Source organism: Brienomyrus brachyistius, chromosome 4 (genome assembly GCF_023856365.1).
Source record: "Brienomyrus brachyistius isolate T26 chromosome 4, BBRACH_0.4, whole genome shotgun sequence".
NCBI classification, from domain to species: Eukaryota; Metazoa; Chordata; class Actinopteri; order Osteoglossiformes; family Mormyridae; genus Brienomyrus; species Brienomyrus brachyistius.
In genome coordinates, this window is record NC_064536.1 from 19274517 (window position 1) to 19293661 (window position 19145).

The following is a 19145-nucleotide window of genomic DNA, read 5'->3' on the forward strand; positions in this document are numbered from 1 at the left end:
TCAGAGAGAGCAAGATCAGAGAGGCGACAGCACTATTTTACCAGGGGGATGAATAAAGCATCACTATTTCATCCCTATCTGACAGGATTGATAATTGTCTGATTAGTGTTTTGGAAATTTAACAGGTTCTCAGGTACCAGGTTCTCTGCTCTCAACGCAGAAAATAAGGATTTCAGTCATGGTGTCAGCAATTCAAAAGTCATGTAAAAAATATAATTTTATAAAAACTTAAGCTCTTCTTGACATTCAACTCCCACATAAACATGTACACTTACACATGTCAGAGGCAGGAACTGAACCCAAAACCCTAGAAGCCCTGAGTCGGTAGTAGTGCTGATCACTGAGCCCCAGCGCTGCTCAGAACGTTGGAAAAATATTATATATTTTTATTATATTTTATATTTATATTAATATAAAAATACTTATGCATATATTACAGAGTCTCACGGTAACCCTGTAAGGTCATTAAACAGCAGGTTTGTCTCGGCTGGGGAGTGTCAAGTAAAAACTATTTCTGTTTCTGATTAGGACAAAGAAACAACTAAATAACCGATATTTCAGCTATATGCTACATGTCGTATTGTACATAAAAATGCTTATTTTGATATTTTATTTGATATATCTAAGTGGTTTCCTTTTACAGGCTGGACAGCTGTAGACTCACAGAGACATGCTGTGAAGTGTTGGCTTCAGCTCTCAGATCAAACTCCTCTCAGCTGAGAGAGCTGGACCTGAGTAACAATGACTTGCAGGATTCAGGGGTGAAGCTGCTCTCTGCTGGACTGGGGGATTCACACTGTACACTGGAGATACTGAGGTCAATATTACTGCGTATTCCACACTGTAATGTGTAATTGCTGAAAGCTTTATTGAAGTCATCACATTTACTTAAAAGTAATACTCCTAGTGATGAGGTGTTTTTATTTATTGGAGAGATATTGTCTGTCTCTCTGCAGGCTGTCAGGCTGTAGAATCACAGAAGAAGGCTGTTCTTCCCTGGCTTCAGCTCTAAGGTCAAACCCCTCACACCTGAGAGAGCTGGACCTGAGCTACAATCACTCAGGAGACTCGGGAGTGAAGCTGCTCTCTGCTCTACTGGAGGATCCCAGCTGTATACTGGAGAAACTGAAGTGAGTACAGAATGTGTGTCTGTCCTGCTATAGACTCGTGTATGTGGAGAAAATGCAACAATCAAATAAATGGATACAGCAGCACTATGTCATTCTGCTTCTGCTATAGTGTGGACCACAGTGGGGAGTGTAGGACCAGACCAGGGATCCAGAAATGTAAGTTTGTTTGCATGTTTTTATTCTTAACACTGTCAATACTACTTTATGAAAGCATTAACACAATTATTGTGATGTGTGTCTGCTTTTTTTCTTTTTCATTTTTTTGGGTTTAAAGATGACGACTTTCTTAAATAACAATGGGAGTCTGGGAACTTCTGTAGTAGTACTGTTTTGAGATTTGTTAGTATTGTCCTAAGTCAGCACCCGTAATCTCCCTAAACTGGCTGTGATACCGAATGTCTCCTCAGTCTGCACTAGTGATGGGAATTTCAGCTCTTTTTAGTGAGTCGGATCATTTGGCTCAGCTCAGCAAGTAGAGTGGGCTCTTCCGGCTCCCAAATGACTCTTTTTTTTTGTGACCAAATTTTTATTAGAGATTTTTATAACAAAGAACAAAATGGAACAAAACAGAACATACTCCACCCCCACCCCACCCCCAATACACCCTGAGACAGCAGTTCAATTTAAAGAAACAGAAAACCAACAAAGGTCACCGGCACACTCAGCCACGGAGAGCACAGCTAAAAACTGAGGATAAAAGAAATAACACACTTATACCACTGAAAAATGTTAGAATTAGGAAAGTAAAAATCAAAACAAAAAAACAAGGAATATGGCCTCAGGACATGACCTGTAACCAATCCTTGACCAGCTGCACGTCATGGACCCAGCTCTGGATTGTAGAACCAGACGAGTTGTTAATCCGGGCTGCAGAGAGTTCCAGCAGAAGCAGATCAAGAAAGGTGGACTTCCAGACAGAAGGAATGGTACGATCAGGAGACTTCCAACGAGAGGCTAATAACAACTTGGCCGCTAAGGAGGCAGACATCAGAAGCCTCTGCTGGAAGCGAGAGAGAGAGAGAGAAGAGAAGTCCAGGAGAAGAAGGACCATGGGAGACAGGGGGATGGGAGAGGAAAGAACTGAAGAGAGAGATCTGGCCACGTAATCCCAAAGAGCAGCCACTGGAGGACAGTCCCAGAACCTATGGAGAAAGGTACCAGGAACCTGGAGGGGACAAAGATGACACAAGGGGTCAGGCTCTAAGCCCATGAGATGGCGTTTCCTGGGAGTGGGGTATAATCTGTGAACAAACTTAAATTGTGTTTGCTGGTGATTGGGATTTTTAGAACAATTTTTAATATTATGAAAAATAACACTCCAAGATAAGACGGGGGTGGGAGAGAGCTCCCCCTGCCAGACAGCAATTATGGGGAGTGGTTTATGAGAGGATTTGCGGAGGAGGGAATAGAGACTGGACACGGGCTTAGAAACAGGAGAAAGGGACAGAGCAAATCTGCACAGCGGGTGAAACGGAAGAGGTGAGGAAAAGGAGATATTATAGGCCCTAAGCATGGACCTCAGCTGGAGGTAGAAAAAATATGAAGAGGGAAGATTAAACGTGACCTTAAGAGACTGGAACGATTTGAGACCCGAGCTATCAAAAATGTCACCCAGGGTGGAGATACCTGACTGAGACCACGGCGAGGAAGAGATGGGGCGGCCTCCAATGTTCAGGACAGGATTATGGAGCAACGGAACACTAGGGTGCCATTTTGGGAAGGGGCCCAACAATTTCTCAACCCTTCTCCATGTGCGAAGGGCCTGACAGATAATCGGACCGACTGAGGCAGAGATGGATTTGAATTTAACAGGGAGGAAAGGAAGCGAGGCTAGACGATGGGGGAGAACATATTCTGCTTCGATAGGAAGCCAGGCAGGGGGATGCTGGGGAGGACTGATCCAGCTCCAAACTGGCCTTAGAGTAAAAGCAAGGTGGTAAATTTCGAAGTCCGGTAGAGAGACGCCCCCATCCAACCGGTCACGGATTAGGGTAGAGTGTCTGACGGAGGGTCTCTTGCCATCCCAAAGAAAAGTAGAAATAGTAGACTTAACTGAGGCCCAGTACCCAGGTGGAGGGGAGAGGGGAAGCATGGAACTCATAAAATTTATTCTAGGGAGCACGTTCATCTTAATAACAGCCAGCCTAGCCCGAAATGAGAGGGGAAGAGAAGACCACGAGGAGATCGAGGCTTTAATGCCCTCGAGAGTGCGGCGGAAGCCAGCAGCTGTGAGCTCTGCAACTGATGGGTAAATGTCCAACCCCAGGTATCTGAAAGACCCTGCCTGAGGAATAGAAGGAGGAAGTGAAGAGGAGCGGCAGGCAGGATTCAACGGAAGGAGAGAGGATTTTGCCCAGTTAATCCTATAGCCAGACAGGGATTCGTATGACTGAAACAGGTTAAGGACATGAGGGAGATCCACAGGAGCATTGCCGAGGTAAAGAAGCAGATCATCAGCATATAAAGAAACTGTCTGAGGGACACCTTTCACTAGGATGGGGGAAATAACATCTGAGTGACGGAGAGCAGCAGCCAGAGGCTCCAACGACAGATTAAAGAGTAGGGGGAGAGGGGACAGCCCTGCCTGGCCCCCTGAAGAAGCCGAAAAAGAGGAGAAATGTTGGCATTAGTCAAAAGGACAGAAGAGGGGGAGGAGTAAAGGGTCTGGACTAGGTTGGTAAAATAAGAGCCAAAACCCATTCTATGCAGGACCCTCCACAAAAATGACCAATTCATCCTATCGAAAGCCTTCTCTGCGTCTAAAGAGAGAAGGGCGGCAGGGAAGGGAAAGGAAGGAGCAGTGTGAAGTACATGGAGGAGGCGACGGATGTTGTCGGCCGCATGACGGGATTTAATAAAACCAGTTTGGTCTGGGTGAATCAATTTGGAAATCACCGCCTGCAGTCGACGGGCAAGCACCTTGGCAAGCAGTTTGATGTCTGAATTCATAAGGGACAACGGGCGATAGCTGGAGCAATCTGTAGGGTCCTTACCTTGTTTGAGCAACAAAGTCATCAAGGACTGATTAAGAGAAGGATGGAGATGGGAGGCAGAAATGGCAGAATTCAGCATGTGGAAGAGCGGAATAGAGAGCTGCTTCCAGAAGGCAGAAAGGAGTTCCGGAGGGAGGCCATCGGGCCCTGGAGACTTCCCAGGGCTCATGGAGTCCAGAGCCTCTTTAAGTTCTGACATTGAAAGGGGAGCCTCGAGCATAGAGGCTTCTGGGCCTGAGAGACAAGGAAGTGGTACAGAGTCAAGAAACGAATCAGGGTCAGAGGGTGGAAAGACAGTGGGAGGGGAGAATAGATCTGAGTAAAATTGAAAAAAGCTACTGTTAATTTCCTGTGGGTCAGTGGTGAGAGCTCCGTCCTTGGTTCTAACAGAAGAAATTGAGGAGAAAGAGTCACATTGCCGGAGCCTGAGAGCCAACAACTTACTGGGCCTAGCACCTGAGACATAATATCGTGACCTAGTGCGATGAACCATAAACTCAGCGCGGTGTGACAGAAGGACATTTAGCTCCGCCCTGGTGTTTAAAATGAGGGTCTCATGATCCGGATCAACCACTACAGGACGAGCACTCTCTAAGTGAGCTAGCCACCTTTCAAGATCAGAGATCTTCCGGTGACGTTCGCGAGCCAGGCCACTGGCAAAAGCAACCGTGGCATCGCGGAGAAAGCCCTTTATTGCCATCCAGCAGTAGACTGGGTCATCAGTTGAGCCTGTATTAATTGAAATAAATTCTTCAAGTCTAGGAGTCAGATAGGCTATATATTTAGAGTTTTGAAGCAAAGAAGTGTTGAGCCTCCATCTTGGGGCCCGAGGAGAGAGAGAAGGTACAGCTAAGTGGAGGAGAGCACACTTGTGGTCAGACAAAGAGGAAGAAATCAGAGAAGCATTAGAAACAGCAGAGGCAAGAGAGCGAGAAACAAAGATGTAGTCTATGCGAGACTGGGATTTGAAGCGAGGTGAGAAGAAGGAAAATTCTCTGGCGGAGGGGTTAATTAGGCGGAATGAATCGACCAAATTCAAGTCCCCCACGAATTTACACAGGGAACGTGTGGAGGGAGGCACCCGGCTACCCACGAGAGAGGGAGATTTATCAAAGACAGGGTTGTGGACAGCGTTAGCATCAGTTCCAATAACAAGGTCAAATTCCTGAAATTTAAGAAGGTGGTCAGAAAGATCCCGAAAGAATGAGGCGTGTGGGGGAGTGGGAGCGTATGCGGCAACAAAGCAGACCTTCCTACCCCCCAGGTCAGAGAGGGCGTAACAGTACCTGCCGTCAGCATCCCCCCCAGAGTTAAGAATATGAATCTGAAGGGACCGCTTGACTAATATGGCCACTCCACATCTACGTGAGGAAGCTGATGAAGTGAAGATAACCCTGTAGAACCTGGAGGCCGCCCGCAGTGCATCTCGCTGGAGAAGGTGGGTCTCAATTAAAAAAGCAAGGTCGACGTGCTGCCTCTTCAAAAAATCAGTCACACTGGACCGTTTTTTGGGAGTATTCAGAGCCCTAACATTCCAGGAAGCTATATTTATATTGGCCATGATCAAAACAAAACAGACAGTAAGATGTAAACAAGGAAAAAAAAACAAGTTAACAAAATCTCAATATGCCAGACATGAACCAGAAGCTGAATGTGCCGGTCGATGAACCGTGACTTCAAGAAGTAAGTCTCAGGGAAAAACCCCTTCCCACCCCCCCAAACAGACACAAAAATCCCCCAGACCCATGCTCCGGACAGGCAACGCAGCAGTAACATAGAAGACATTAAAAAACTAATCGGGACTGCGGCCAGGTCCAGAACAACCCCCCTCCCGCCCCCTCCGACCGAAGTCAGAAACTGCGCGCACGTGGCGCCCGAAGCTAAGCCGCAAAACACACTAACTCCGCGCACACGTCCCCCAGCCCATTCTGAGTAACAGAGACACAGATAAAACAGACCCCGTGCCACTGCTGCTGCCCCGTGTACAGAACAGGAAAAACGGCAAATGGGAGTAGTCAGGCAATATCACTAAAGCAGACATCCAATTAATAAACTAATAGAAGCAGGCGAAAAAGTGCAGAGTAAACAAAAACAAAAGCATCCCATAACAATACAATACACAGGACCCACAGCGATCGCAGAAAAATTAAAATAAATGTAAAAATAAAAATAAATGAATAATAATAATATATAAAAAAGAAAACAGCAAACCCAAAGGGGAGCGAAATAATTATACGGGAAGAGTCCCAAGAGACTGAAAATGATCCATGGCGGTATTCGCGTCCTCCGGAGTAGCGGACATGACCTGCTGGCTTCCAAAAGACAGCTTCAGGCGCGCAGGGAAAATCAGGAAAGGAGAAAGACCCAACTCCTTCGCTCTCCGGATCGGCGCGTTCATCGCCTTCCTGGCTGCAGCCGTCTTGGCGCTAAAGTCTTGAAAGAAGAAAATTCTCCCACCTTCAAAACTGAGGTCCTGGACTTTGCGGGCTTCACGTACCACAGCCTGCCGGTCACGGAAGTCCATGAAGTGCATGAGGATGGGAGGCGGACGAGAAGAGGTATCGGACCGGCCATGCAGCCTGTGGGCATGGTCAATGGCTGGCTGGAAATTAGGGAGATGGGGGAAAATAGCTGGCCAGAGGCTGTTAAGAAAAGACAGCATATCGCCCCCTTCGCGCCCTAGTTTAATCCCAACTACTTTAAGATTAAGGCGACGGCTGCGGTCCTCAATCTCAGTGATTTTAACATCCAGGGAAAGTAGGCCCTTATTAAAATCAGCCAGCTCCCTGGAGTGTCGATCGGTCACAGACTTCACAGAGGCGACTTCTTTTTGAATAGATTTAAAATCCGCCCTCAGCGAGTTCAGGTCAGCGCGGAGCTCCGAGTGGTGTTGCTGGAGTGTGCCATTTAAGGAGTTCACCTGTTCGGAAACGAAGTTCTTCATTTCCTCAAGAAAAGGTGCCAGGAGAGGGGAAAGGGCCTCTTCAGAAGCGCCGCCATCAGACCGGGGCACTTTCTTCTCCGGACTGGAAAGAACTGGGTGAGGTCTGCGCTGATTAGCAGCCATCAGGAAAAATAAAAGAATGAGCGCCGAATTCGTATAGAATTGCGAACGGGTAAGTGGCAAGGGCACTGACTAAAGGGCAAATAGGTGGATGGGACGCGCGGACGAGCAGAGTTAGGCAGCCATTAGCGACGAGCGTCACGTGACCTCCTCCCAAATGACTCTTGATTTTATTACTTCTGCCTCAATCAGATTCAGCTCTGTTTTGACCCATGATTGATATCTGTAGTAAACCTCATGATTTCCTCAATACTATAATTTTACATTATGTTTGGTATAAAAAGATTAAATGTAAAAACCTCAAACACTATTACACGTGAATTGAACATTATCCATCCATCCATCCATCCATCATCTCCCGCTTAATCCGAAGTCGGGTCACGGGGGCAGCAGCCTCAGCAGGGAGACCCAGACTTCCCTCTCCCCGGCCACTTCGTCCAGCTCCTCTGGGGGGATCCCGAGGCGTTCCCAGGCCAGCCGAGAGACATAGTCTCTCCAGCGTGTCCTGGGTCTTCCCCGGGGTCTCCTCCCAGTGGGACATGCCCGGAATACCTCCCCAGGGAGGTGTCCCGGAGGCATCCTGATCAGATGCCCGAGCCACCTCATCTGGCTCCTCTCGATGCGGAGGAGCAGCGGCTCTACTCTGAGTCCCTCCCGAATGACTGAGCTCCTCACCCTATCTCTAAGGGAGAGCCCAGCCACCCTGCGGAGGAAACTCATTTCGGCCGCTTGTACCCGCGATCTCGTTCTTTCGGTCACTACCCAAAGCTCATGACCATAGGTGAGGGTAGGAACGTAGATCGACTGGTAAATCGAGAGCTTCGCCTTTTGGCTCAGCTCTTTCTTCACCATGACAGACCGATGCAGCGCCCGCATGACTGCTGACGCCGCACCAATCCGCCTGTCGATCTCCCGCTCCATCGTTCCCCCACTCGTGAACAAGATCCCGAGATACTTAAACTCCTCCACTTGGGGGAGGACCCCATCCCCAACCCGGAGAGAGCATTCTACCCTTTTCCGGCTGAGAACCATGGTCTCGGATTTGGAGGTGCTGATTCTCATCCCAGCCGCTTCGCACTCGGCTGCAAACTGCTCTAGTGAGAGCTGAAGGTCACGGCTCGATGAGGCCAACAGAACCACATCATCCGCAAAAAGCAGAGACCTAATCCTGAGGTCACCGAACCGGACGCCCTCAACGCCCTGGCTGCGCCTAGAAATTCTGTCCATAAAAACTATGAACAGAATCGGTGACAAAGGGAGTCCAACCCTCACCGGAAACGAGTCCGACTTATTGCCGCCCATGCGGACCAAACTCTGGCACCGGTCATACAGGGACCGAACCGCCCTTAAAAGAGAGCCCGGTACCCCATACTCCCGGAGCACTCCCCACAGGACCCCCCGAGGGACACGGTCGAATGCCTTCTCCAAGTCCACAAAACACATGTAGACTGGTCGGGCAAACTCGCATGAACCCTCCAGAACCCTGCTGAGAGTATAGAGCTGGTCCACTGTTCCACGGCCAAGGCGAAAACCACACTGCTCCTCCTGAATCCGAGGTTCGACAATCCGGCGGACCCTCCTTTCCAGGACCCCCGAATAGACCTTGCCAGGGAGGCTGAGGAGTGTGATTCCCCTGTAGTTGAAACACACCCTCCGGTCCCCCTTCTTAAAGAGGGGGCCCACCACCCCGGTCTGCCAATCCAGAGGCACTGCCCCCGATGTCCACGCGATGCCGCCAGGATGTCAGCCAGGACAGCCCCGCAGCATCCAGAGCCTTGAGGAACTCTGGCCGAATCTCGTCCACCCCCGGGGCCCAGCCACCGAGGAGCTTTTTGACCACCTCAGCGACCTCCACCCCCGAGATAGGCGAGTCCACCCCCAAGTCCCCACACTCTGCTTCCATATCGGAAAGCGTGTCGGTGGGATTGAGGAGGTCTTCGAAGTACTCCCTCCACCGACCCAAAACGTCCCGAGCTGAGGTCAGCAGTGCACCATCCCCACCATAAATAGTGTTGATGCTGCACCGCTTTCCCGCCCGGAGCCGCCGGATGGTGGACCAGAATCTCCTCGAAGCCATCCGGAAGTCGTTCTCCATGGCCTCACCAAACTCCTCCCACACCCGAGTTTTTGCCTCAGCGACCGCCAAAGCTGCATTCCGCTTGGCCTGCCGGTAGCCGTCAGCTGCGTCTGGAGTCCCACAGGCCAGAAAGGCCCGATAAGACTCCTTCTTCAGCTTGACGGCATCCCTTACCACCGGTGTCCACCAGCGGGTTCGGGGATTGCCGCCGCGACAGGCACCGACCACCTTACGGCCGCAGCTCCGGTCAGCCGCCTCCACAATGGAGGCACGGAACATGGCCTATTCGGACTCAATGTCCCCCGCCTCCCCCGGGATATGGGAGAAGTTCTGCTGGAGGTAGGAGTTGAAACTCTCCCTGACAGGGGATTCCGCCAGACGTTCCCAGCAGACCCTCACTATACGCTTGGGCCTGCCAGGCCTGGCTGGCTTCCTCCGCCACCAGCGGAGCCAACCCACCACCAGGTAGTGATCGGTTGACAGCTCCGCCCCTCTCTTCACCCGAGTGTCCAAAACATGCGGCCGCAAGTCCGACGACACGACTACAAAGTCGATCATCGAACTGCGGCCTAGGGTGTCCTGGTGCCAAGTGCACATATGGACACCCTTATGCTTGAACATGGTGTTCATTATGGACAGTCCGTGACGAGCACAGAAGTCCAATAACAAAACACCGCTCGGGTTCAGATCGGGGGGGCCGTACCTCCCAATCATGCACCTCCAGGTCTCACTGTCGCTGCCCACGTGAGCATTGAAGTCCCCCAGCAGAACAAGGGAGTCCCCAGGAGGAGCGCTCTCCAACACCCCTTCCAAGGACTCCACAAAGGGTGGGTATTCTGAACTGCTGTTCGGCGCATAACTGCAAACAACAGTCAGGACCCGTCCCCCCACCCGAAGGCGGAGGGAGGCTACCCTCTCGTCCACTGCGGTAAACCCCAATGTACAGGCACCCAGCCTGGGGGCAATAAGTATGCCCACGCCCGCTCGGCGCCTCTCCCCGCGGGCAACTCCAGAGTGGAAAAGGGTCCAACCCCCCTCAAGGAGACTGGTTCCAGAGCCCAAGCCGTGCGTCGAGGTGAGTCCGACTATATCTAGCCGGAACTTCACAACTTCGCGCACCAGCTCAGGCTCTTTCCCCATCAGAGAGGTGACATTCCATGTCCCTAGAGCTAGCTTCTGCAGCCGAGGATCGGACCGCCATGGTCCCCGCCTTTGGCCGCCGCCCAGATCCCCTCGCACCCGACCCCTATGGCCCCTCCCATGGGTGGTGAGCCCATTGGAGGGGGGACCCACGTGCCGTGTTCGGGCTGCGCCCGACCAGGCCCCATGGGTGTAGGCCTGGCCACCAGGCGCTCGCCATCGAGCCCCACCCCCAGGCCTGGCTCCAGGGGGGGGCCCCGGTGACCTGCGTTGAACATTATGTAAGTGGAAAATCTGTTTTTGTCCTTGATCTATTAATTACAGTCAAATAACATAAATAACAAATCACAATTAAAAAATAATAAATAAATTACAACGTGCAAAACACCAGCATCCAACAGTTTTAGGTTCTATCCACTATAACAACTATCTACCACCTTTCTAACAGTGAAACATGTTAACATTTCCTTTGGCGCAGAAAGGCTAAGTGCCTCAGCATAGACGGGCTGATCTGGCTTCTGGCAGTAGCAGGCACGCTAGCCTGTCTTTTTCCTTCTATCTGAAGTGTTGGATGCGCAGTTCCTAAGTGTCTGTGAAGGTTGTTTGTGGATCCTGCTCGAAATGACAGCTTCATCTTGCAAACTGTGCATCTGCCTTTGAGTGATCATAGCTATTAAAATGCATCCCCCCCCCCCCCCCCGTCTGACTAATCACGTGATCGGTCGCGCTGCACACACGCCCAGTGTTGCCAAGTTAGCGACTTTGTCGCTAGATTTAGCGACTTTTCAGACCCCCTTCATGACTTTTTTTCAAAAAAGCGCCTAGCGACAAATCTACCGACTTTTGGACAAACTTTAGCAACTTTCCAAATGTCGCCAGTACTGTCCTGTAAGCGTGAGGTCTTGCTTTCCCGGTACAGTTACTCATCTCCCTGTGTCTGCTCTGATCAGTGAACGCTAGCTCCGGATGAAAGGAGCAGCATATTCCCGTGACCGCACGGCAGCTGACATAGATGTGTATGAGCTGCGCATGTGCAAACGGTGTTGCCACGGACCAATCACTTACCTGCTTCTCCTTTGCTTGAAATAAAACTATTTAATTTGACCGTTTCTTCTTATTTTTTCTTATTTATTTATTTTTTCTTATTTCATTGCAGAGGATGTAACTGCTGGTCAAGTTGTGTTGTCTGGCAGAAAATATGTAACGCAATTGATTTTATATTGCACGCGTGAAGAAGTATTAGGGAAAACACGCAGAATGCAAATACGACATAGTTATGTCATCAATATGCAAATATACGCATGACGTCATCTAGCGACATTTGGCGACTTTTCGAGCAGACTTTAGCTACTTTCCATTGAAAATAGTTGGCAACACTGCACATGCCATTAACACAAACTTCAGTCACAGTCAGAGCAGCATGAAGCGCTGAGTCGCGGAGGCGTTTTGCTTTATAAAAATGTTTCTCTGTCCGGATCCGGATCTTTTGAGCGGCTCGTTCGCGACCGACACATCACTAGTCGGCACTGCACGCTGTTGGAGGGGGGTATGTGTCCGAAAGGGGTTGAAGGAAGTTCTTATTTTGACGTAAATACAAATTAAATTCTAGTGGTACTCTTTGTGGTACAATTTAATGTTTAAGATGTTTGATTAATGCTGTTTGTAATTTCATGTATCTGTAATTAAGGCTATTAATTTAGCACGCGCAGCATTTTGGCGCGGCGTCTGACATTTACTGAGGTATTTCACATACTTGAATTCCTGCTTCGTTTTTATATTTTATGTATCGTACAGAATAATAGAGCGCAGGCTAAAGTGCCTTTGGGTCTCTAGCGAGTCTCTCAGCGTGGCATGTCTCACAGCGCAGGGGGCAGCCGGACCGCCGCAGACTCGGTGGCTACATGAGTATATAGGGAATAAAATGTGTGTATTGGAGCGAGTTCTGTGTTAGTGAGTGTGTGAGGTGTGACAGTGATAATGATGGAGATGCTGGGCTTCGTCATGGGGTTAATCGCTCTTCCTCTTGCCTACAGACTCCTGTCAGCTGACGCTGGACCCCAACACAGCAAGCAGCCGCCTGTCTCTATCAGAGGGGAACAGGAAGGTGACACGGGGGTCATGGCAGTCATATCCTTATCATCCAGAGAGATTTGACCGCTGGCCCCAAGTTCTGTGCAGAGAGAGTCTGACTGGTCGCTGTTACTGGGAGGCAGAGTGGAGTGGAGATGACGCCTGGATAGCAGTGACTTATAAAGATATCCGGAGGAAAGGATGGAGTGCTGACTGTGGGCTTGGAGCCAATGACAAGTCATGGATGCTGTTTTGCTCTCCACACAGTTACTCTGTCTGGCACAATAATAAACAGACTGTCATACCCATAAAGCCCTCAGCCTCCCGCAGAGTAGGAGTGTATCTGGACCAGGCGGCTGGTACTCTGTCCTTCTACAGAGTCTCCTCTGATGGACTGACCCTCCTGTACAGCTTCACCTCCTCATTCACTGAACCCCTCTACCCAGGGTTTTTGGTTTATTTTCCAAACTCCCCCGTGTCGCTGTGCATGCTGGGATAGCTCACTGTGTGCTGGAGGAATAATTTTTACCATATCAGAGTGTCACATGTCGCTGCTTCTCCATGACAAAAACGTAAAATCTCTGCTTTTTAACCAGCATAACCCTTTTTACTCTGACGTGTGACGTATGTTAGAAATAAATGAATGTTTGTTCAGTTTGCCAAACTCATGCAAAATGAGTTTTTCTCTGACTTTTGTTCTATTTTGTCCGTTAATGCACCTATAATGCCAGAACATCATAGTAAATGCAGTTGTACCAATGGAGTGAATTCTGATTCTGAATAAGATAAAATGTAATGAAATGTAAGCCGATGAGTGGGGGGGGGGGCTTTTCCCCTCCCCTTATATATACATTTTATATATTTCTGTCTGTAAATTGTATTTGCTGCCTGTACACTGACAATAAAGGCTTCCTATTCTATCCTATTAATGTACTGGTTCCGCTCTGCTCAAAGCGTGAGGTAACTGAATAACGTAAAAAATATAATATAATTAAATAAATTCACTTTACTGTAATTGAACATAACTAACACGATTAGATTAAATCAGCATATATAATTATTATTAATCTCTTATTAATAAAACACCAAAATACACATTTTAAAAACATCACAGAGGACAACCTCACAGTGATATTCACAATTACGGTGAAATGTATGCAGAAACCTTGTGACAGTGTAATAAATATGAAAACACATCCACTGCTGATGAAATAAACTTGTGTAGCTCATTCTTAATTCATGCTGAATTATCTGTCATAAAAATATGTCTAATACTAACCAACAGTATGATCATTCTGTATGGTCATTTTGTTGACATTTTTGTTTATTGTCTAATTTTAATATAAACTCATTTAAATCATATTTGAAAAACTACAATCCAGAAAATACCAGATTACATAAACAAGACTTAAAGCAGTCTGATTTCACTATTGCATAACATCCACATACACTATATTGCCAAAAGTATTGGGACACCCTTCCAAATCATTGAATTCAGGTGTTCCAATCACTTCCATAGCCACAGGTGTATAAAATCAAGCATCTGTGAAGAAATGAGTCGCTCTCAGGAGCTCAGTGAATTCAAGCCTGGTACCGTGATAGGATGCCACCTGTGCAATAAGTCTATTGGTGAAATTTCCTCGCTACTAAATATTGCACAGTCAACTGTTAGTGGTATTATGACAAAGTGTAAGTAATTGGGAACAACAGCAACTCTGTCACGAAGTGGTAGGTCACGTAAAATCACAGAGCGGGGACAACGCATGCTGAGGTATAGAAGTTGTCAACTGTCTGCAGAGTCATTAGCTACAGACCTCTGAACTTTATGTGGTCTTCAGATTAGCTCAAGAACAGTGTAAAGAGAACTTCAAGGAATGGGTTTCCATGGCCGTACAGCTGCATCCAAGCCTTACATCACCATGTACAATGCAAACCATCAAATGCAGTGGTGTAAAGTACGCCACCACTGGACTCTACAGCGGTGGGGGTGTGTTCTCTGGAGTGACCAATCACGCTTCTCTGTCTGGCAATCCAATGGATGAGTCTGGGTTTGGTGGTTGCCAGGAGAACGGTACTTACCTGACTGCATTGTACCAAGTGTAAAGTTTGGTGGAGGGGGGATCATGGCGTGGGGTTGTTCTCCTAACGTGAGTTTTCTCCTTGTACTTCAGAGCCTGTAAACATGTGGTCTGTGCTGAAAACTTCATTTTCATGTGAACAATGAGAAAACCATGGATTGGCAGTAATATAAAAGCTTGTTCTGTCTAAACCTGTCACAGTCGACTGGCAATTGCACATGCCTGCATAATACACCTGGTACCATATAACAGCTTTATTGCTTAAAATCAGTGGTTTCTAAAAATTCAAACCAACCATCAGCTTTAAAACAAACAGAAATTAATTCTCTATACAATTCTTTTCTTTTGACATTCTGCGTTATACTTAATTTCAATCTACAATTCAAAGTTGTCAGATTATTCCTTGCTTGATGAAAAAAACAATGACAGTAATAGTTAAACTAATATAATCACATTAGGGCGGCATGGTGGTGCAGTGGTTAGCACTGTTGCCTCACACCTCTGGGACCCGGGTTTGAGTCTCCACCTTGGTCACATGTGTGTGGAGTTTGCATGTTCTCCCCATGATGTAGTGGGGTTTCCCCCCACAGTCCAAAAACATGCTGAGGCTAATTGGAGTTGCTAAATTGCCCATAAGTCTGCATGTGTGAGTAAATGGTGTGTGAGTGTGCCCTGCGATGGGCTGGCCCCCCATCCTGGGTTGTTCCCTGCCTCGTGCCCCTTGCTTCCGGGATAGGCTCTGGACCCCCCGCGACCCAGTAGGATAAGCGGTTTGGAAAATGGGTGGGGGGTGGGTGGGTAATCACATTATTTATTTATTATTTTGAGGATGGGGTGGGGTGCATGAGATCCCGCCGTCTGCCAGTGGTGAAGAGCCCGTGTCCTGACCACTCCCCTCACTTTTACTGGAAGACAGTTTTTAGTTTGTACAGACTTCAGTTCACAAGCACCCACATGTACACATTATGTGCAAAGATTGGTACTACACTTAGCGTTAGTGTCCTTGTTTGATGACGTCAAAAATGTGAGTCTAGCAGTAATATCAAAGAGCACATGGTCATGGCTGTTATCGCTCCCTGATTTAAGTTGATTTGAAGGCACATTCGGTATGTAGACATTGTACGATTATTATTTTACTTATGTCTACGTATACATACGTTATATCCATGTTAATTTACATGTTGGATATATAACTTTATTCTTTATTTGAAAGATTGTATTACCTTTATGGTTTAGGGAAGCTTAAGGCTAGTATTATGTCTATAAAAGGTCCCAGTTGTGCTTGTATGTGTACATATTATTTTTTGTATACTTACCATTCTGTAATTTGTATACTTTGCAGTTTTACGTCATTCCATAAGCAACAGTAAAGGATAAACATTACTTTCTGAGTCTCTTGTCTTTTGGGAAACGTTATCTGACTGCTGAGTCAAGCAACGCGTTTGACGCAGAGGGCAAAACACATCATATACCCACACATTGAGTGGGGGCCTCTTTGGTCCCCTCTCTGGGCCTGTGCAGTGTGGTGGGAGGGCCGGGGTGGTCTTGTGGGTAGTCCTGGTGGGGAGCGGCAAGGTGGGGGCCTGGCCCATGCCGCTGTGCGTTGGGGTCCCGGCGGATGTTCCAGGTACTCTGGTGGGGCACCTCATGCGGGGCCACTGGCCACTTTAACTTATTATTACCTACATATATATTCAATGCACTGTATTTATTCCAGCCCATTATGCATGTATACTTAAATACACATTACACTATTTAGTGCAGTGTAACCCCTCCCCTGATCACTTTCCTGAAACATCATGTTTCCTGAAACTGTTACTCTCCCCATTCAGACACAAACAATATACAACAAAATATATACAAAATAACAAATAATATGACATTTACAGTATGTGCTGAATCCTTCACTTTCATGTGAACAATGTGAAAGCCAAACCTGTGGATTGACAGTTCATTTAAAAGCTTGTTCTATTTAAACCTGTCCCAGGTTTGTACATACAGTGGTGCCTGTGGTTCAGGAATGCTGTGATCTACAGTATGAACAATTTGGATCGCGATCAAAAATTTAGTGGAAGAAAATGCATTGGTTCGCGTACAAAATTTGGTCGACAAATAGCTTATATATATATATATATATATTATATATCAGACGCCGAACGGCAAGATGCACAAACGCTAAATACACGCGAGGATCGGACCGGGTAGAAAATGACATTAACACTGACATTAACAACAACAATAACAACAATACAGGGGCTTTAAGGAGTGTTAATAAAGAGCGTGTTTCCCAGGCAAGCTAGTCTCCACGTCTCTCTCTGCTCCCGCGATGCCTCGGTCGCCACACTATATTTTGTTTACTTTAATGTTTTTACAATAAAAACAAAAAAAAATAATTAAAAATTACTATTTGGTAGTGTGGTAGAAAAATTATAAATCAACCTCTCTGATAATACGACTCCGGAGCTCTCAGTTGGTGAGTAAAATAATCTCTTTTATTTGAGCAATCTAACAAAGCGCTCCCGTCACATTCTGGCACATGGTACCAAGTCAGCTCCACAAAGAGCAACCAGTTGATAAACCATAACTCCCAGTCGGTGTTTGTCAATCACGTGTCTGTACTGTTTGACACGCCCCCCATTCGCCATTTTGAGTGTATCGCGGAGGTAAACACATTTACTTAAACTTAATATTCTATATTCAGTGTTTTTTTTCTCCACAAAAATGCAATGTTTATGTAATCAGTAATAAGCAATTTTTATTACCAAAACACACTAGTAATTTGGGCGTTTAAGAAAGGAAGAGAGTCAAGAACACAAAATATCATTGCTTGGACATATATTTTATTTTAAATATGACCAATAAAGTTAAGTGGCAAGCGGAATACAGGCTCGGTATACAATGAGTTTATACAGATCCTTCCAGACATCGTGTGAAACGTTAGAAACCGTACTTGCAAATGTTTCTAAAAAAGGCATTGGTTTGTCAGGGGACAGCACACAGTGACAGCCTTATCCAGCATTGTGGCCTATAATCCATGCACGTGAATATATACATACGGGCACTGATAAACGTGTCATTACAGTTTTGCTGTTTACTTTTGTCTTTAAAAAGCATTCACTCTGTAACGCTAGTTTAACACGAACAGGTTAACCCATTTCTGCTACCCTCTGTAGTGAGGCTAGCTTGCTAGCGTAGGTGAACCAATGTGAAAATACCAACTTCAGAAGACAAAAAAAACGCTCATTCAGTAATATTACTTAAATAAAAAACATCTTACTTGCCTTTATGAAAATGCCGAGAGCAAAGACGCATTAAGGGAGATATCTTGTTGACAGTGATCTCCTTCCATCTCACCGCTGCGACCCAGGCCACCCGATACCTCTTCGTTACCTCCTCTAGCTGTCCATATCCTCATTTCCAAGTGGGAAACCGAAAAAATCTCATGTTGTGGTCCAGCTTTCTGCCGTTTCTACCATGTGATTTAGTATGACAGCCTTTCACACAGCACGAGTGTTCCAACTTACCAAAGATAATGCCGTACGCAAATACAGAGGTCGACAGACACAGACTGTAGCAGGTCTGTGGAAGAAAATACCTTGTTAATTAGTGAACGAAATGGCTCTCGGAGCCGGCTCTTTGAAGTGAACGATCGCAGCCGGCTCCTGCCTGTGAGCCGGAGTCAGAGCCGCTTTTTTTATTTCTCTTTTTTTTTTTCAAGCCGCACGGATTGGTCAACCACACGATGCGTTTCTGCTCTGAGCAGGACGGGGAGGGGCGGTGATGCAGGGTGTGTTCGATTTGGGCTTTAAGTTTTATATCGCCTTGCTCTCGTGAGGTTTTTGTGCCATGTGACATGGTCACTGGTGATGACGTTTTGCAGCGCCGCTAAAGTCGGACAATTTTTTTTTAACCATGATGCATTGCGTTGGGACCAGAATGCATTGCTTTAAGCCAGCACTGCAAACGGCTCCGTGAAGTCGAACGCACCCACAGACAAATACAGCAATCGCAGGCACAGACAGAGAAACAGGAGGAAAGGAGACGCGCACGACAAAATGAGTGACTGAAGGAAACGGAGTGAAATTTGGATACATTTCAGTTACATTGATAATACAAAGGCAGAGTGTAGAGCGTGCAAGGTTAAAATCTCATATCGAACAGGCTCTACAAATAACCTGCATTGGCACCTGAGAACTGTACATCCATCAGTGCAGTGGGAAGAAAAAAGAATGAAAGTCACAGTTTGTCTACTGCAACTGTTGAAAGTCCCAGTTTGTCAATGTCTACACCGTCATCCAGTACTGCACCACAACCACCGAGACCTACAACCTAGAGCTCTATGAGACAGTTTGTGCAAAAAGCTATGACTCCAGTAAAACAGAAAACAATTGATGAGGAATTGGCTAAAATGATTGCACGTGATTTCCAACCATAGTAATTCATTTCACTAATAATTTTACATTATTTTTGGTAATAAATTAATTTAAGCACCAAATAAAATCTGAAGAGCCACTTGGGAGCCGAAAGAGAAACTGACTGTGAGAAACATGTATTATATACAGTAAGTGAACTTCAGGTTGACTATCAGAAACA

General features: G+C 46.9%; 1 protein-coding gene across 1 annotated transcript in view; it reads left to right on the forward strand.

Annotated features, from left to right (window-relative positions):
- LOC125739602 (NACHT, LRR and PYD domains-containing protein 12-like) overlaps nucleotides 1-19145 on the forward strand; it is a 926911-nt gene that overhangs the window by 308680 nt on the left and 599086 nt on the right. Inside the window, exon 17 of the mRNA XM_049009876.1 lies at nucleotides 701-817. Coding sequence (XP_048865833.1) covers nucleotides 701-817 — 117 coding nt within the window. The remainder of the gene's footprint in view (nucleotides 1-700; nucleotides 818-19145) is intronic.